Here is a 21640-nt window from a genome sequence, read left to right on the forward strand (position 1 = left end):
AAATTATAATGAATCAATTAGCAACAGGAAAACACAACATGGATAACTGGATATAGAAACTCTGAGTATGAATGTACAGAGGTGCAAGAATTAGTTTTTGATGGTTACTGCTAAAGCATACAATGTATTATGCTGCTAATTGAATGAAGAGGAGATGGCGAGTGGATAGGACTGTGTGTGTGCGTGTGCTAGAGATTCATTCCATATGCTGTTATCTCTGTTCAGCAGGCATTCAGAAGTATGAAAGAATCCAACTGCAAATTCCATTTGTTAAGTGGTATTGCAAAATTCAAGAAACCAAATATTCATAAAGAGAAGAGTCCCAGGTAACCACCTGCGAGTAAAGAAACAGCTGATCATGTTTGATATTCATTTATGTGAGCTATGCAAAAGTCAACACAACAGTGTAGTCAAGAGGAAAACAGCACAGAAAACTGCATGGTGAATTCTGTAAAAATGTCTTGCACTTCAGCTGCACTATTTATACTTACTGTAGGCAATTACATCAAATGACACAGTGGCCTGATATACATTTTTGCAGAGACAGCATCAAGGAGAATTCAACATTCTCATCCACAATGTGTTTCAATTCATAAAGCCATGTTTCATGTTTTAGGAAAAGTTAATAGACATACCATCCATATATAGTTCTGTAAATCTACACATAGTTGAACATTCAAGGAATGGTCCAAAAATTAAACTTTTTTTTGTACCTGGACATATGAAAAAAATCTATGGGCCATTCTCTTTTTCTTGGGAAAAAAAACAAAAAAACAGTAACCACAATTTAGTAACCATAAGAATATACTGCCAAAAATGAGGACAAGCCCAATGCTGTCTTGCAACAGGATAAAGCATCCCTCATATTCATCATGCTGTAACAACCCTTTTGATTACATAATTTGCCTGGCTGATGGTTTAGACAAAAAGACAAAAGCGCTAAGTCTGACATCTCCAATTTTAATATCAGATATCAGGATTCTAATAAAAATTAAGGGAGTGAATTGATGGCATCAAAGGCAGAATCATATTAAAAATTAAGATATTAGATAGGAAATTGAAATTATTAGCATTCAAAAATGTGTCAGCACAGCTAAGGCTGGCCTGCACAGGCATAATGACATAACTCCCCTTGACTTTTTTATGCACTGCTGCTGACACAAAACATGGATAGAATAAAGAATTGTCCATATAAGGTTGTTTTGAAAAGATTGAGTGCTAGAGATGTTTATGACAGAAAACATGGTATGGTTTCCATGTGTGCAGAACAACATATGCTGAGAGAAAAATAAGAACACCATGGAATTAAAGAAGCAGTCCTGAAAAAGAAGAAAGCATACCAAGCATATCTTGATCAAAGACTAGATCAAGTGCTTTATTTCTAACCTAACTCTCAGATCCATAACTTAAAACTGGTTTAAACAGTGTCTTGTATACTGCTAGTTTGATGTTTTGGCTAATTTCTCTTTATTCCATATAAATTATTCAGCTAGCTACCCACCGTACCAGGTCTGCTTATTCTGTTGTTTATTTCCAAAGTTAACCTGCTATCTTCACTAAAAACTGTGACTAAATAACTGAAATATTTTACTTGTTCTATAGATTCTCCATTCAGAATGCAGCTGAAGTTTTCCATGCTCCTACTTATTTTCATAGTTTTGGTCTTTTCATTACTGAATTTCAAGGCAAATTTGTTACAGCTATTATTCAATTTAGTTAGTGAATCCTGGAGACTTGCACTAGAAGTGTTTAGGATAACAACATCATCTGCATAAAGCAAAGAGCTAAGTCTGGCATCTCCCATTTTAATATCAGATGGCAGAATCATATTAAAAATTAAGATATTAGATAGGAACTTGAAATTATTAGCATTCAAGAATGTGTCAGCACAGCTAATCTAAGGTGGTATGACCACTTAAATAGAATTGGTGAAGAAAGGTTAGCAAAACAGGTGTTTAATGCCAAGATGGCAGGAAAGAGACCCAGAGGAAGACAAGGTCTAGGTAGATTGATTCAGTCAGAAGTGCCTTAGAAGCACGAAACATTAGATGTGACAATATTGGAGTGCTCACAAGTAATACATCAATTTGGAGGAAAATTGTTGATAGGAGATTAATAATAATGTAAATTTAATCTTGTAGTGCTGTCATAGTAACCTGAACACCCTTGGGGTTACATATCAGGAAATTTATGATGATGAACTTAAACATTTCTAACTACAAAAAGGATATTACATATCCAGTATATATTTGACTGTATAGTCACATTAAAATCAAGGTCATACCAAAAAACACAGGTGGACACAATTAACAAATAGAATAACAACTAACTCAATTTCTTCAACTGTGTCAGCTCATCTCCATTTGTGCACCTTTTTAGTAATTAAAACATTTTTTTTGAAAATACTTTGATCATAAATAATTTACTTTGTTTTTTTTAATTTAATTTGTACTCTAACTTAATCACACTCTATTAAAAAAAAATGCACACACACATATATATATATATATATATATATATATATATATAATGGATTCTGGTTAACTAGTCCACCAGCTAATCTAGTCAGCTGTTTTTTTTGTTCTGGAAGAAAAAAAAGAATATGAGAATACAACAATAATTTGCTTCATTTATTTGAGACACAAAACAAAAAGACAAACAATGATTAATAACAGCTGAAATGAAGTTAGAGGAAAAACTGCAAAATATACTCTATTTGGTCACAAAAGAAATGAAGAAATTATTAAAGAATTAAACTAGGAATCAGTAATAGAAAAAAATTTAAAATATAAACATAAATGGATGAAACATGTCGAAAGAATGAAAACAAAGATTATCTAAACAAGCCTTAAATTACAAACCATTAAGAAAAAGAAACTGACCTGCCTGTTTGTCGGACAAACAGGCAGGTCAGCATCCATCCGGTCAGAAGAACACAGTTCTTACATCTGCAAACACGATTATGGTCAATCTGGCCTTGCAGACCATGTTTTGGATACATCCCACAGGATCACCTGGGAAAAAAACTACCATGCTCCACAATAGTAAATTCAAAAAAAGTGACTATTCTTTGAATCTGCACTCAGGAATCAACCTAATTTAAACAAATACGGTTGCATTAAACTTCCCAAAATTTGGGAAACTTTAATTATCGACTCCCTTTACATCCCAGACCACCTGCAAATGCCCATAGAGGCGCACCAACTAGATAGGGGTTACATATTTTAATTTAATTTGTACTCTAACTTAATCACACTCTATTAAAAAAAATGCGCACACACACACACACACATATATAATAGATTCTGGTTAACTAGTTGTGTTGTTACAAAAAATTTGTAATCCCCGAAGATGTCTCTGTGAAGGAGACGAAACATTGGAAGTATTAAATTTAGTTTTAATCCTTTCTCAGTGCTGTTAATATTCCATTAAACCTCTAACATGAATTCTTCACAGCACTTAAGCCTCAACACACGCAACTTCTAAAACTTTATACTTTCTAATAGATTTGGATGAAAAAAGAAGGGATTTTAATATCCTTTCTCTCTAAGTCTTACTTTCTCTAAATAGTCTTTGCATGTTATTTATATTTTATTATAAATATAAATTTATAATACGACTCTCATATCAACACAGAAGAAGAAAACACTTACAGACTACCTGCACGCTGTTAAATTCAAGGAATATATTTCTGAGAAAAATTCAACTGTGACAGTTATTGCATTTTTATTATCACATTTTTCTTATCATTTTGAATGTTTTAATTATTACAGAAACATCTCCCAGCACCAGATCTATAAATAGTTGAAAAAGGCAAGGAAAGAGGAAAAAGGAGGATAAAAAGATGGTTTGACAAGGTTGAAGCTGAAAAATTGTATATGCAAAATGTCCAGCAGCTAAAGGAAAGTGGTGACCAATTCAATAGAACATTGCCAATGAAAATACTTATAGAAAAAAACAATGCAAAAGCTAAGTGTGTATGAGTGAGATAGAGAGAGGGGGGGGTCACCTATAAGTAGGCTGTCTGCTTCTAGATAGCTTAAGTATTCTAAAGCAGATAAGAGTGCCTTGAACATAACAAAATACCAATTTTCGGAGGATAAGGATACTAATGTGTTTATAGCAGGAAAGGCTAGAAGTATAAGTCAGCCAAAAGGAGAAAACTGATACTGATTGGAGATTTAAATATTATTATTATTATTATTTATGGCATCTCCATGGAGTCCAGAGACTCATCATGGGAGACCTAAATCAACCATCATACACACAAATCCTTTCATACTTCTTCCTTGAATTCATTCACCATCAGGGAACTCACAACCAGTTCTGTCAATCCATTCTACTCACTCACCACTCTCCATGCAAAAGCCTAGTCTGTGATATACTGAAATTCACTTGAATCAATTTTATAAAACCTCTTAATATCTTAAGTTTTTATCATGTCCCCTCTTTTCCACCTATCAACTAAACTTTGTAACCCTCAAACCTTCAACCTATCTTCATAGGGAGTATTCTACAGACCTGTCACCATCTTGGTCACTTGTCTCTGAATCTTTTTTGACCACCTCCTGGTCCCCAAGAAACCCAGGTGACCAAATCTGAGTGCACTAGTCAAGATGTGGCTGAATCATAGCCTTATAAAGAGGGATAATAATTTCCTTATCTTTACTTGTTAGCATATTTTTCAACATCCAAGTAAGTTGCTGAACTATTTTACCAACTTTTGCAATATGTCCTCTGAACTTTAACTCTTTGTCCACCATTATTCACAAGTTCCTAGCCTCATCAATTTCCAGCAAACCAATACCATTGATATGATATAGCATATGCAACACCTTTTCAACCTGAAGTGTAACCTTACATTTTGCAACATTAAATTGACAATCATTATCCTTTGCCCACAATGCCAATTTAATTAAATCATTAAATCTGCAGGATATCTACATCACTTTTATCAACTACTGCTCTCCCCAGTTTTGCATCATCAGCAAACAACTGAATATCCCCTCTTAAATCTTTCCGTATGTCATTGATATACAAATTAAAGAGTAGTGACTAATACTGAACCTTGAGGTACTCCTCTAGTCAGCATCATTCTCCTAGACTCCACTCCACCATATTCTACTCTCTGATGTCTGTCCGTCAGCCATCCCCCTATAAATGCTACTAGCCTCATATACATTCCCATCCTCTCCGGTTTTGGTAAGAGTTTCCCACGTAGCATTCCATCAAATGCCGTGGCAAAGTTGAGTAGTTGTTGGAAGTTTTCCATTTGATTATACTATAAATTAAAAATACCAAGAAATTATATACTTGGTTTAATCCTTTATCCAAGTGTAAGCAAACAATGTTTGCACCTGAAATATAATCAGGATAGGGCAATTCGTATATAGAAGTTAATGACTTCACATCACTTGCCTTAGTATCACATAATGCATAGCATTATACATATCCTTACGGGTATGTATAATGCTATGCATTATGGGAACGGTCACTACCCAACCGGTTTCGACCTTTATTGAGGTCTCGTCAGTGGGAGCCAGTCCCAGAGGTGATAAAGGTTGAAATAATGCAGAAGTCATATTTTCATATATATAAGTTGTCAAAAGGTGTCACACCTTATTATTAAAATACTCTGTCCTGATTATATTTCAGGCATAAACTTTGTTTGCTTACACTTGGATAAAGGATTAACCAAGTACAGGTATCCCTTGCTTAACGCGGCAAAATTAATTGCAGCAATCCCTTGATATACGCGGCAAGAGTTTTGATTAATGAGCCTTTAACCCTGTGGAGCTCGCAGCTGATCTGACAGATATATGCAAAATGTTTAATATAAATAAATATTCTTACACAATTCAGTGTATAGCTTGGAGGTCATGAGTAGCTGTGCATTCATATGTTATAAGTGATATTCTTACTGTTTTTTGCTTCAGTTTGGTTTAAGACATGTTATGTAAAGGTTTGCGATATTTGACAGTAAATTGTATCTGAGAGATTCTGCGACCTCTGATGTCAGTATAGTATGGTTTTTTTTTTTTTTTTTTTTTTTTTTTTTTTTTTTTTTTAATTCTTTGTTCAATAATTTCTAGATTGTAACTGAAAATAAATAAACCATTATGTATTACTGAAATAGAGAGCCAAAGATATACATGTCCTCCAGGAGATGTCTGGGGCTTTCTCCACCTTTACTACAAGTTGCCCATAATGTTGCTTATGCTTGCATTCGCCTACACTTTTAGTTTCTATATATTCGGCACGAAACTCTTGTAGTTTCTATATTCGGCTATGAAATAATGTTAGATTCAATATCCACTTAATTTGTACCATCACATTTTATACTTGCAGTGTTTTTTCTTTATGTTTTATTGCTTGTTTTCCGAGGTCTGGAGAGTCATTTTGCTTGTTATCGTAGAATTTATGCAATAAAAAAAAAATAAAATAAAATTATTCAAGCGACTCTTGATAACTTCTTTTGATAAAAAAATTGCAGTAAATAATGTAGGTACAAGTATTTATTAAACATTTACTTTACATTCATTTTTTTTCTTTCCTAAAAGAATACCATATAAAACGAATTATGAATACAGTAATAGATCATGGACAAATTGTAATTTTTACCATTGATTATAAGATTTGATTAACACGATTTTGATATATGCGGTAACGTCGAGGGATTAATTAACCATGTTAATCGAGGGATACCTGTATATAATTTCTTGGTATCTTTAATTTATAGTATAACCAAGTGGAAAAACTTCCAACAACTATCTCTAATCAAGAGTATTTTAATAAGGTGAGACACCTTTTGGCAACTCGTATATGAAAATATAACTTCTGCATTATTTCAACCTTACCATCACCTCTGGGTCTGGCTCCCACTGACGAGACCTCAATAAAGGTCGAAACTCATCTGGGTAGTGACCTTTCCCATAATGCATTATACATACCTTGTCAGGATATATGCTTTGTATTATGGGATACTAAGGCAAGTGATGTGAAGTCATTAGCTTCTATATACGAGTTGCTCTGTCCTGATTATATTTCAGGTGCAACCAAGTATATAATTTCTTGGTATCTTTAATTTAAAATTGAGCAGTATCATGGTGTAGCCATTACTTTTATCCAATTCTGCTGTCACTCTATAAAATGTGAATAAGTTACTAAGACAGGACCTACCCTTTACAAAGCCATGCTGCCAAATACAGAGTATCGCATCCCTATCTACCCACTGCTGTATTTTACCTTTTACCAACTTTTCCAATACTTTAACAACCACTCCCAATATATTAATTGGTCTGTAGTTTGTTACCTCTGTCTTGGAGGCCACCTTTATGCAACGGTACTATTGTTATTTTTTTATATATTTTATATTTATTCCCTCTTTTTTTGTATATATATAGTATATTAACTATTTAGTCTACCGGCTGTGCCTTTGTTAATAATTATACTATATACTTATGAGGTGATTTATTATATAAATCTCTTTTACTAACAATTATTTTTATTTTGACTCCGAGTGTCCCTATATGTTAATGTATTTCACAAAAGTTCACTCCAATTGGTGCAATGACTTTAACTCTCTCTTTCAGAATCCAACTAATCATTGACTCAAAACCAAGTACAAAATAAACACATTTAATAAAACTAAAACAATATATATACACTTCTAGCAATAATACATAACTATAACTACAGATTATATGGATCCAAGGCCTTATTTAAAATTATAAACTTACTCTTAAGACTAAACACTTTTTCTTTCACAATCACAAAAAATGTTCATAGTCTTTTTCTCTTTCTGTTAAGGCCCTTTTCCAGAAGTTATACAGCTCTGTACTTCATTTTCAGGATCCTTTTCATCAATCAATGTAACACACATAAAAGTCTTCTTGACTAAATCTTGTTTCCTTTTAGTAGCAATACTCATCAGATCAGGCATCCTTAATACCTATAAATCTTCTTAATCAATATATTTTCTAAACATTCACTTTCAGGCATCCTTAATACTTATAGAACTTCCTTATCAATATTTTCTCTAAGAAAAACATTCACTTTAGAATGTAAGCAACAAGTTCTTCTTTCATTCACAATACTAAATGACAGTCTTAACTTTTTCCACTTAAAAAAATCTTACAGTTTCAAGATTCTCTTTTATTCATTACTTATTCCTCCTTGAAACCTATTATTTCCACTATTCCTTTTCGGAATACACTATAAAATTTCTTCCGACTGCCGCACACAAAAAAAAAAATCAAGTTCCTTCCAACTTGAATATTTACCAGCCAATTTATAAAAACTTACAGTTTCAAGATTTCCTTTTTATTCTTTACTTATTCCTGCTTGAAACCTATTATTTTCACTATTCCCTTTTCGGAATACATTATGAAATTTCCTTCTGACTGCCGCACAAAAAAATCAAGTTCCTCCCAACTTGAATATATCTCGGCCAGTGTTCTAAAAACTTCCGAACGCTCTCTTGTTTACAACCGTTACTTGGATACGCAACGCTTTCCTTGTCAACTCTCAATCACACATCAAATCCTCTCCGGGAGCATGCGCACTCCACAAAAGTCAGAAACTACACACTGCAATAAAATGGCTGACTCGCTGTATATCCATTAGCGCTAAGAGAAAGTCTTTCACAAAACACAAAATTCAACACTTTTAAACCACAACAAACTTTCTTATAAGTAACACAAATATTCAGTTTAGCAAGTATATCAATTTTTTTTACTTCTTTACATGTTACTTCTAATATAACATTTTCATAACGAGCACATCACAAGTGCAGACACTGCGTGTATGAAAACAAAACTAACAAGCATAATTAATACGTAAAAATATTCAGAATTTTTTAATATGATTATTTTTACACTATCTTACCCTCTTTCCACTCCCTTGGAACTCTGCCAGAGATGAGACTTAGATTGAACAACTTCATCAGAAACAATGCCAATTCTATTGCATAACTCATGTAGTACATCAGCTGATATGACATCCAGTCCCACTGCTGTTCACATTCATATTTTTTAATATGCTGAACACCTTCTGTTCATCAACTTCAATGTTGATATGCATCTCTGTAACATCAGCAACTGTAAAATCACCACCTGGATGCATCTTTGCAAAATGATCACTTAGCAACTCAACTATTTCTTTTGGTTCAGTCACCTTCCTACCATGAGCATTGTTTCAAGTCATTTTATCATAGTCATTTTTCCTCTTACTTGCTACATGAAAAAACTCTTTTGAGTTTACTTTGACCTGTTTGGCTAATTCTCTCTGACAGTCTAATTTGGCTTTCCTTACCATGCTCATGAGTATGCTGATCACTTTTTTCTTTATGCACAATTTCTTTCTTTTTTTTTCCCAGCTCTTGCTTTATATTCCTACTCATCCACTTAATTCCAACTCGATTTATCCTCCTGACCTTGGATATACAGTCTGATACTGCTACCCTCAAGCAATCCCTGACCACTTGCCATGCACTACTGACATTCTTTCCTTGTAACTTCTCAAGCTATGACACTATCCTGAGTCTCTCATAATCACCAGCCTTACAATTGAACCCTTTTTGACAGAAAACTGCACATGTTTGGCAACTTCCCAGAACAAGACTGCATGGTCACTCTTCCCAATTAGAGGCAGTGTCTACCTTGGTTATGGATACATCTTCTGATGCTATTATCAGATCCAACACCCACAAACTCCTTGTCCCCCCTCTATAACATGTTGTCTCATGTAATTATCCCTTAGCATCTGTGTAAATCCCACTTCCATCTTGCTAAGCCTCCTTTCCTCCCTCCAACCAATGTCACTATAGTTAAAGTCTCCCATAATAATTGTTTGGCCTACACTCGTGCCGATTTGCCAATACATGGCCTCTTCTTTTGGACCCCCTAGTTTATAGAAGCACCCAACAACGTGTTTTGTCCTATTTGCCTCTATCTCACACCAGAAATATTATCAAAAGTAAAGGGAAGTTAAGCGAGATATTTCATAAAGAAATAAAACAGGATTGTGTTTTCACAGTAAATTTAATATTTTTCTAAAATATTCTCAATTCTTTAGAATGGGTAAGATCACTATTTAAGACAATGGTTATGAATCGAGTGTACTTCCATTAACAAAATTACAGATTTTGTGGTCAGAGAGAGAGAGAGATCAGTAAATTGTACTAGAAAAGAAAGTCAGCCTCCATATACAATAGCCAAGTCAGGAAGATACTTCATATCAAACAAAAACTCACACTTAGGTAAGTGATTAAAATAAGAATATAAAGAGGCAGACTGACTTCACATCAAATTGCCCTAGAATCCTATACAGCACAACACACTTCCCTTCAGAAGTGTATGCATTATGGATTACATTATTACCCAGAGTGGTTTTGACTTTTACTGAGGTCTCATTCAAATTCTACACTGATTTAGCTATCAGTATCTTTAGTCTACTTCCCACTGATGAGATCTCAAAAAATTGAAATAGTCTACGTACTGACTTCCCAGTATGCTGTACATTGTGACATACTAGAGTAATTCGATGTGTAGTCATCTGATTTCATATATATAAGCAACCCAAAATTTGTTTGTTCATGATGGTATAAAGGATTAAAACAAGAATATAATTTATTTAATATCTGCTTTGTAAACAAGCTTAAAAAACTATTTTTTTTAAACTTGGTTACTAAGTAAATTATATTCTTGTTTTAATTCAGGAGTGGGAATGTGGACAGAAGCACAGAGATCTGTTGTATCCTAGCATTGAGATACTGGGTGAGGAGACTATCTACAATGATATTTCCAGAAAGAAAATATCATAGATTCTTGTGCCATTTGGGATCTTGGAGTGTTAATAGATAGGAAGTTGAAGTTCAGGGGCCATGTGGCAAAGATTGCAAATACGACTCAAAAGATAATTGCAATGCTCAAACAAACGTTCACATGTAAAGATAAGGATGTCATTTTGCCTCTTTACAAGGCCTTGATAAGACCTCAATTGGACTATTGTGCGCAGGTCTAGTCTCCTGGTTTCCGATGTGATTTTGATATATTGGAGAGAGTAGAAAGGAAAGTGTTAAAAATGATATCAGGATTGTGGAATACTGATTATGAAGACAGGTTGAGAATTTGTAGATTGCAAACACTAGCAAACAGGAGAAAGAGGAGTGATATGATTGAGACTTACAAACTGCTGAAAGGGTCATACAGGATTTCAATTTATGGAAGGTGGGGAAAGGATGAGAGGGCATCCTTGGAAGCTGGAAATGAAGGCTGCCAAGAAGGGTGCAAGGGCCAGATTTTTCTCTCAGAGGGTGGTGCGTGATTGGAATGGATTGCCATTGGATGTTGTGAGTGCAAGCAGTGTGAATGAATTCAAGAATAAGTATGACAGCTGGTGTGTGTAGTATGTGGCCTCCCTCGATGAGTCTCTGACTCCCTGGAGGTTTCTCTTAATAATAATAATAATTTCTGGCACAAGAATCTATGAGATTTGAAATGGGATGATAAGTGTGATACATAGATTTACCTTTTAAGGATACAGGCTTCCATACTGTTGGGAAGATACCTGACAAATATGACAGTGTGAATAACAGATAGAGGATGGGTATTAATTCTGATGCACAATTCTGAACAACTTGGTAATATTATCTGGACTAGGAGAGAATGGTATACCAGTTAATGAGAATTTTTTGACATTGTCTTCTCCAAAAATTGGAGCAGACGATTGCCAACACATGAGCTTTATCTTTGGGTAATGTTACTATTGTGACATCTGGATATGCACAAGAGACAAACAGTGAAGATCAGAAGTAGTGCCCAACAGCCATGGCAATTGGACCAGAAGACAACTGCCATTTGAGAGAATGAAGCAAAGTGTCTACATTTGGTTATTCCAAAGTGATTTGGAATTGTTGATTTAGCAGAGTTGTAATGTATGCTGTGGTGAGAGTATGAAACAGGGGGTTTTGACTTGAGCCATTTAAGAATACCGAATTATAATCATGGACTGTGTTAGCATACTTCATTGCAGAGATAAATTCATATTTGTACACTAAGAACCATACGAGCATCAGTGTATAATTATTTAGACCTACGATGAGTGACTCCATGGAGGTCAGATGTTAATAATAATAATTTAGACTTATGTGTTAATACGACGTGTTGAATAAAGAACCTGAATGGTTTATTAACAGCAGAGAAGAAAAAAATTGGCTATTTTAATCCAGTATTTTGCCTAAGAGTAACAATCATTTGCAAGAATAAAGTAATTTGAATAAGAATGCAGAATATCAGAGTAGGCATACAAATATTTTGATTTTGCCCTCTGAGCACAGTGAAAGTTGGATTTTTTTTTTTTTTTAAATAAGTTTAGATCAAGAGTGTTCTATAAAGCATATGTAGATTCCCAGAATAAATCTATCACTCATGAAGCATAGTCTTTTTTAGACTATCTTAGCTTTCTCCATCTAACTGCATGTAGGACATTGAGCATATAGTGTGATATTCTGCTTTGTCCATACTGGTATATAATTCTGGTTTCAAAATTATTTGAATAAGATTTTCCAAAAAGCAGTTCTCCCATTATCAGTACATTCAAGTACAGGATACACCAAGAGTATCAACTTCCTTAGATCTGCAGTGAAACAAAAGGAAGAACATGAGAATTATTATCATTATTATTATTCAGATCTCCATGGAGTCAAAAGACTCATTGTGGGAGGTCCTTCCTAGGAACACGAAGTCTATCATACCACTCCTTGACCGTTCTTGCTCTCACCACACTATCAGGTAATGCATTCCACAGTTCAACCACCTTCCATGCAAAGAAACCACTCCTCACCCTCTTGCTCACAGCTTCCTTTTGTAACTTACAGGAATGGCCCCCTTGTCATCTCCCGCTATTTCACCAAGTAAAAAGAACTCCCAGCATCAATCCTGCAACTACCTCTCAACAGTTTCAAAGTCTCAATCATACTACCTCTCCTTCTATCTACCAAACTCTGCGGTCCACATTCCCTCAGCTAATTCTCATAACTAACATTGTACATTGCTGAAATCATCTTTGTTATCCACCTCTGTATCCTTTCCATGGTTAGTTTATCCCCTTCAAATCCTGGGGACCAAATCTGAGAACAATAGTCTAAATGTGGTCTGATCAGGGTCTCATACAGCGGAACAATAACTCTTTTATCTCTGCAGGTCAGCGTCCTTCTCAGTATTGCAGTAATCCTCTAAGTTACCTTCACCACCTTTGCAATATGTTCCCTGAATTTCAAGTTTCTACCAATCATCACACTCCCCAAATCTTTTCTCTCCCCTACTTCCTCCAATCGAGTATGCAGCCCCGCATCGATGTATCCCAAACTTCAAGACGTTACATTTTGCTGCATTAAACCAACACCCCCCATTCATTTGACCATCTGTCTAGTTTATTCAAATCCTCTTGCAGGAGAGACACATCTGCACTATTACTAATAACCCTTCTCAGCTTCACATCATCTACAAACAAATGAATATCCCCCCCACACACAATACACTGACAATGTCATTGATATAAAGGATAAACAATACAGGTCCCAGTACTGAGCCCTGTGGGACCCCACTTGAATGAAAATTATAATAGTTATGAACCAATATGAACAAAGTAGATTAGCAGACCATGTGCTGAACAAAATAGACACAATCAGCTGGAGAAAAACTCATCTTAAAAAGACTATACTTCAAAAGTGTCAGGTTATTTGGAGACTTTGCCATGCTTTACAGAAAACACCAACAATGAATATTATTGTAAAAAAAAGTTCCAAACATCTGGGAGACTGTAGTTCCGTGTTTAAATCAAGAAAAAACCATCCACAAAAGTGGATGGTTTTTTGATATGTGTTCTTTTGATATGTGTTCTTAATCAAATTACTTCATGAAAATAGACAATTTTTACTTCTGTGTTGTTAATAAACTATTAAAGTTCTTTATTAACAAATATCAGTATGACACATAATGAAATGACATGTTATTGCTAATAATGATACGTGATATGGCAGTATTACTGCTAACTATACTTCAAACTACTTTTAAATTACTATGAAAAGTGATGAAGAATGAGTCCAGAACTTTTTTCAATTTCTCTGAAAAAAAAAAAAAAATTCAAATATACTATGAGTGGCCCCTCAACACTTGTTAATTGTATATGCAAGATACTTAGCTAATATACAGTATATGTGTTCTGAATGGACTGAACACTAAGCCACAGTCTGTCATCATCTCTAATGTTCAAACAAAGCAAAAGTATTGTTAGAGATGATAATTTTAAAAAAAATATGACTTCATGCTCTTCCTTCCTTGCTCCACAGGCATTTAGTCGTCTTGAAAATGTTGATAGCATTGTTAATGAAGTTTGTGATGCAATTTACTAAAGTAATTGTAAACTTGTATTATTCAGAAAATCTGGATATTTTCATCTTTATCATGGTTTATTCTGAATAAATAAATACTAAATAAAAGTTTACTTCTACACCATTAAAAAAAAAAAAAAGGAGTAACTGACTTTTTTTTTAAATTTAAGCTTATGAAATTATAAATTTTAAAATACTTACAGTAGAACCTTTGCTACTCTTTGATTTTTCTTCATCACTACCATTCAACTGATGATCTCTAATCTTTGACCTTCTGTGCTTTTTGTGTTTCCTTTTCTTCTTTTTTTTCTTATGTTTACTCTTATGCTTTTTACTCTTTTTTTCATCTGTAGAACTGTCAGATTCTTCAGAAAGAGACTTTGTAACTGAATCAATATCAATTTTAATATTACTTGAATGTTTTTCTTCTTCTTCTTTTGGCTCGCATGGTGAGATAAGAGGCTCAACTTCTTTATTTGAAATATTTTTAGCCATGTGAATTGAAAGCTTCACAAGTGGCAACAGCTATTACAAAGTTAGTAGTTTTTGATGAACAGCATATGCTTAAAAAATTATCTCGTTTCCTCAATATGTATTTTTGACCTGTAAAGTATGAAAAAAATTATACATTTGCAATATGTTTATTATTATTATTACATAGACATATACATGGAATTGTTATAGGACTCCATGGAAATGTCCATACCTTCTTGAACTCATTCACTGAACAAGCACTCATGACATACATCTGTAACTAATTCCACTCATTCATTCATTCTCCAAGATTTTTTTTTTTTTTATCTCCAAGTGAAAAAAAATAAAAAAATCTTTAACAGACAATCCACTAGTAATAGGTGCATATCTCAGGTGACAGATGATTGAAGCCCTAAAACATTTGCTATGGATCGATGAGTATTTCACCCATGCTGTCGAAAGAGCCTCTACACATGAGGATCTTTAGATGGATTCTTTTGACAGTCTGCTGAGAGATGGAGAGGTACAGAATTAACATCATGAGACTAGGTGGAATAAGAAAGATCATTTCAGAAGGCAGGCTGGTAAGCTAGTTGTTTACTCAGAGAGAGAGAGAGATTCAAAACACTATAGGATAGCTATGGTGTTTTGAATAGGTCAGGCAAGACTTGATTAGAAGCCCATAAATGACAGGATACTTTTCATTAGACTTTTGGTTCATCCTAAGAATGTGTCAACTGTGGTGGTTTATACACCCTATATAGATAGGTGTGATGAAAACTGAGGAATTCTATGAAAACTTACAGACTGACTATTAGATTTCAATGCAAATGTAGGAAAGAGTATGACAACAGCAGGTTTAGTCTGTCTAGGAAAATGTAACACCTGTGACAAAAGTATGTTGGAATTTGCCCATGCTAGCAGATAAGTTATTACTAACACCTGCTTCCAGAAGTGCCCATGACATATCTGTACTTGAACATCAAGGTACCAGATTAGATTTACATCCTGGCAATGCAATAGTAGAAAACAATCTTCTATGTACAGACTTGTCCAGGAGCAGACTGTTTCACAGACCATCAAGTGCCAGAGTAAAACAGGCTCTAAAATCTTCCAAGACAGTTCCCATCCCATCCCATCCTACTAGAGTGGATGTCAATATAATCCCCAGGGGGTTTCACAGAAGAAACTTCAAAACGGCTGGATGCTCTTTTGGAGGTGGATAATAGAAACCCAAAGTGCTTTAGTAAGGAGTAAAGGACATAATATGAATACAGTGACAAATCATTTAAGTTCAATTAGAAGTCCAAGAGACCAATGGATCTCAAAATCAATGTGAAATCTAATCAAGAATAGGAAGAAAATGAAGAAATCAAGACTAAAGAACATAAAAAATTACATAGAGAGGTCAGCACATCAAGAAGGACAGAAACAAATAAGATACGGAACGTGAAGAGAGAGCCATGTAAGGAGGCACAATTACAAGACAATGTTTGTGAGCTAAAGTGCAAGTTTACCCAAACTGAATGTTTTCACAGACAGGAATCAGGCATAACTAATGGAAGAACAGATCAGAGACAGATGGAAAGAATGCTGTGAGAGGAACTGTGTAGAGGAGGACGAGGAAATTTTGGAAAAGAAGCCCCAAGGAGAACCTTGAGTTGGAATCCCTCCACTTAGGCAAGAAGTTGAAAGAGCAGTTAAGCATAATAACAATAACCTGGGTGCAAGATAGAATCCAGGCAAAGTTAACTAAGACTACAGGAAAGGGAGGAATAAGCATTTCACAGATTGATTATAGGAATAAGGGAGTCAGGAATATGACCTAGAGACTGTAAAAGTCAGTATCATATTCAGCTGCAAAAAGAGAGAAATATTAAGGAATGCAAAAGCTACAAAACTATTAGCTTAATTTCTCATGCAAGCAAGATTCTACTAAAGATTATTCTAAATAAGAAAGAAGCCAAAGTTGGCACTGAGATGCCTGTTGAATGGAAGTTTCAGGAAAGACAAGGGTACCAGAGATCAAGTCCTTTGACTTCAGCAGATCAATGAGAAGTATCAAGCGTTTAGACTTCATTTGGTGCTTCATTGACTATTACAAGCTTTTACTGTATTCAGTAAAATTGTGGAATTAATAGGATTTCCTAAACATATTATCAGGTTGATAAGAAATGAACAAAAAGCCATGATAAGAACAGATGCTACAGGGAACAGCTGAACAGGGAAATAGTTCAACTATTAAGTGATTGTTTTTCCAAAGTATCATCTTGACTGAAATAATATTGTTTCCTTTGTGGTTACACAGTGATCAGCATTCATTATTTATTAGTCATTAACACCCTAAAAAACAGAGCTATAACAATTTGATCTAATGAACAAGCTCTTACACAAGAATTACAAATTATTAGCAATACATTTATGGCTGTAGCAAAAATACCATCAATAAAGTTCTTCATAAAACTTCAACAAAAAATGCAAATAATATAGATTACAGTAAAACCATCGCTATCCCATACATTAAAAGGTTATTCAGAAAAAATAAATAGAATTCTGCACCATTATAATCTTAATGGTACTTTTAAACCACCTATAACATTAACAAACATATTCAACTCCTCTAAGGATCCTCTTCCCCCAGTGGCTCAACCTGGAATATATTGCATCCATTGCACCTGTAACTTACCTTATGTTATGAAACTGGATGCACAATTCCTATCCATAAAAAAGAACACAAACGACACATTAAATTTAACAATTTTGGTGAACCAGGCCTCTCAGATCATGCTCTTAACATCCTACACCAAATTGATTGGAAAAGTATGTTTTTTACACCATACAAAAACCTAGTATGAATGCAAATTTAAAGAAGCCTGTGAAATTTTGATCAATCATCCTAATCTTAACAATAATGGTGGCATAAAAATCCCAAGAATTTGGATGCCACACATTCAGCACACTCAAGTTCTTCAAGTTTTCCAGCAAGCACAGACTTTAGAACTAAGCAATAATTTCAGCTCTTATTGGCCATCATCCATACTGCTTTGTTCTAATTTATATGTGTACTTATATGAGTAATTATGTGTGAGCATGCTGCTTCTAGCTTAAGTTATTTTCTGTAATCAAATGGATATTAATAATAACAGGACTCTAGTGTTGATGTAGTAAGAGTCTTTTTTTGTTTCACCAGAGATCAGGCCAGTAGTTTTAACACTTGGCCAAATTAATGTAACTTTAGCATACCATGTAGATTGTAATTTAGCTTGTCTCTTTGTATATATGTGTATACTCCAAACGATAATCTTAATGTGAAGGTCGAAATGTCGAGTGATTACCATGGTCCCCCCCCCCCATCTGCAGGTTCGCTATGCGTGGTTTCAGTTATCTGCAGTCAACCCTAGACAGAAAATACTAAATGGAAAATTCCAGAAATAAACAATTTATAATTACATTGGCAAAGTGGATCTTAGATCTAACATTATTTCAAAGCCAAATGTTTGTAGAAAGTATGAAAGTTTTGTAAGTTGACCTGAGAGCTTAAGAAAATACAATCCTCGTCATTCCTGAGTTGCCTTAGCTACTTAAGTCAAGTAGTGCAAGCTAAGGCAACTGGGGGATGCCAAGGGTTGTATTCCTGTAAGCTCTCAGGTCAACTTATGAAACTTTCATACTTTCTACAACCATTCGACTTTGAAATAATGCTGGATCTAATATACACTTTGCTTATATAATTTTACATTGCCGAAATGAAGTCATATGGCTCTTTCTTTTAGTAATAGACAATTCATAAATTTTAAATTGCATGCCATTCTGAGTAGTTCTTGGTTATCAGATCGACTGTCGTGGTATTGCAGTGCTTGTGTTCAAGTAACCTTTATTTTACTTAATAATGGTCCCAAAGCGCAATAGTAGTAATGCTGGCAATTCGAATATGCTAAAGAGAAGCCAGAAGCCATAAATGCTTCCTTTTAAGTGAAAAAAAAAAAAAGGTGCAAGTTCTCAACTTTATAAAATAATAAGTAAATAAATAATAATAATAAAAGGATGCTGAGGTTGCTAAGATTCCATTCACATTCAGATGTGAGACCACGATTCAGCAGAATTGCAGTCTCACACTACTGACAAAAATTATCTATTACTTTAAAGACATTGTTACGACGTTGCTTTCTATAAAATTTTAATGCTTTCCTTAATGTAATTTCCTTCCCTATACCGTGATCTATCCCTTCCAGAATTTTCTAACCTTAAACTCCAAAATCACCCTTTTGTAATTTCCCTATGAAAGTGAAAATTAGCCACCCACTAAGAGTGAATTCTCTAGACCTTCTTTCTGGGCGTTGTCTCCTTTTCAGACACTGACAAATTTGTTTTTTAAAGCTGAACCAGTCAGAGTCCTAGGACAGGAGGATCCTTGTTCAGAGAGACCTTCCCAGAATCTTAATGCCTATTTTATCTTACTAAAGTTCTACAGCATTTGTAGAATTCTTAGCTTGCAGTCGTGACTCTAACATTCTAAATTCCCCTTTCTTATTCCCTTTCACACAGGTTCAGATTTTATGAGTGGTAAGTTGGGCTCATGCTCAGACAACACTCAGGTTTACATAACAAAACATGTTTATTAGGATCTTAGAGTACTTACAATTAGATTCAAATACACATAAGAATTTAATTTATTAAACATTAAATCAAACTGATGAATGCAAGTGCACATTCTAATAAATAATCAACAACTCTAGCCTCTAAGTTAATCAATGATACACATAACATTCACAATACAAAATTTCAAATCAGATTCTATCTACAATTCTAGCTCCTCACATTAATTTGGTCACACACACATGAGCATAAGTTTTCAGACAACCAGTCCAATGAAAACAGCAATAAATTGTTATGCATATCAGTCATTCAAAGTTCCCTAAGTATCTGTCCATAATTTCTTTTCCACTAGAAACTGATTTGCCTTTCCTTCTAATACTATTGAAAAATAAGTAAGAAAGTTCTGTACATTACCATTACTGTGTCTGATTACCATCTCTGCCTGATCCGTCTTCTTTTGTTGGATAAGACTCTGCACTTCCATCAATTTGCATCCACGTGGAGGTCATGTTGTTCATCCGATAAGGCCTTTCTCTGCACTTAGCAATGCTAGCATTCGCCTTGATCTTTTACGGGTCACTATGGTCAGCGTTCCCGCCTTTGAGAAATAACTTTCTGCTGTCTCATTCTGGTGGGACTTCTATCGACGGCCCAAAACAGTGGACGCCGACATCTCGCGTACTGCCCGTTCGACACCCATCAAGCATTCACGGGGAAAAGCATGATTACAATTAACCCTGGGCAAATGCATGCATCATGATTCATATAATCAGAGCATTATCATATAATATATATCATAATATATCATATAATCAGAATGCATTAGGTTCAAGTGTTTGGAATTTAACTTTTTCAATGAAGTATACCACTACATTGCATCTTCCTTATCCAGTGAATTTGTCTCCTTGTTGTAATATGTAAGTAGATTGCTACGGCATGACCTTCTGACTAATAAACCCATGCTGACCATCAAAAGAATACTGCTATTATCAACCCATTTCTGAATCCTAATCTTCACCAACCTCTCAAGCACCTTAACGACTCCAGACACACACACACTGGCCTATAATTTGTAGTCTTATCTCTCCCCCCCTTTGTGAAGTGGAACAATTTTTCTGCATTCCACTCCTATGGAACTTGCCCTGTTGCAAAACTCACTAAACAAGTGTGCCAAAGGTGATTCCCTAGAACAGGGGTTCCCAACCTTATTGTTTCCTAGAGCACATTCTAAAATACCGGTAGGGCAACAGGCGCCATCTATTTTTTCAAGCAAATTTTTTGAATTCTTTTGTTAAATGAATACATACAAAGTTTACATTATAATCAAATGTTTTATTACTTAAAAGTTTACATTATATAAAAATTTAAATATATATATGTAAGTTAGTGTGATCTTTGGCATTGCATTTCATTGGCCAGTGCTTCATAATTAGGAGAATATGATGATATTCCATTTCTTAAACTGGAATGAACAACTTCGAATGCGCGTCTACTTTACATTGTGTGCGTTTAATACTCGTCATGTGTCATTAACACATGCGTCATATAGCATGCCATGAATTGTTGCGTGATTATTTCAAACTATACGGCACACACAAATTGGTTGACAGGTGCCATGGTGCCCGCAGCATAGGGTTGGGAACCCCTGCCCATATACCTCCTGCTCATTTACCATCAGTCCCTCCTCAACCATACCCTCTATGCTCTAGCATCTCATGAAGTCACCTTCACAAGGATAAAATACTGATAAACTACTCAGTGAATACTTCAGCTATATCCTCTGTATCAGTTGTTAATTTGCCAGTGTCATCAACTAACATCATTCTCCCATAATCATTCTTTCTTCTGTTTTTTACATGTTGAAAGAACTTGGTAGAATTTTTCTTAGCTTGATTGAGTTTTTCCTGAGGAATTTTCTTGGCCTGATTGGCTAACTTCTGTTCATGCTACACTTTTGGAGTTTTTACTAACTAAATCCCAAATCACCTTCCTAGCGTGTTCTTTGTATAATTCATGCAACTAATCATCACCAACATTTATCTTGTGTTGCTGCACAGTGCCTTCTTCCAGATTTCATGCTTAATCTCTCCATTCATCCATTTTACTAATATCTTGTTTAGCCTTTTCACCTTTGGAATACCCTCAGCTGCTGCTGTTAAACAGCTCTTGGTCAATGCC

At 34.7% G+C, this 21640-nt stretch overlaps 1 protein-coding gene across 7 annotated transcripts in view; it reads right to left on the bottom strand.

Annotated features, from left to right (window-relative positions):
• LOC150099385 (uncharacterized) overlaps positions 1–21640 on the bottom strand; it is a 237457-nt gene that overhangs the window by 209781 nt on the left and 6036 nt on the right. For all 7 annotated transcript variants that reach the window (XR_016549348.1, XR_016549346.1, XR_016549347.1 and 4 more), the window contains exon 2: positions 14594–14995. Coding sequence is in view for 4 of the 7 variants with exons in the window: in XM_090403698.1 (XP_090259824.1) it covers positions 14594–14887 (294 nt within the window). In the remaining 3 variants the exon portion in view is untranslated. The remainder of the gene's footprint in view (positions 1–14593; positions 14996–21640) is intronic.

Source organism: Typopeltis vanoorti, chromosome 14, assembly GCF_054136105.1.
Source record: "Typopeltis vanoorti isolate ZY-2024b chromosome 14, IOZ_Tvanoo_1.0, whole genome shotgun sequence".
Lineage (NCBI taxonomy): Eukaryota > Metazoa > Arthropoda > Arachnida > Uropygi > Thelyphonidae > Typopeltis > Typopeltis vanoorti.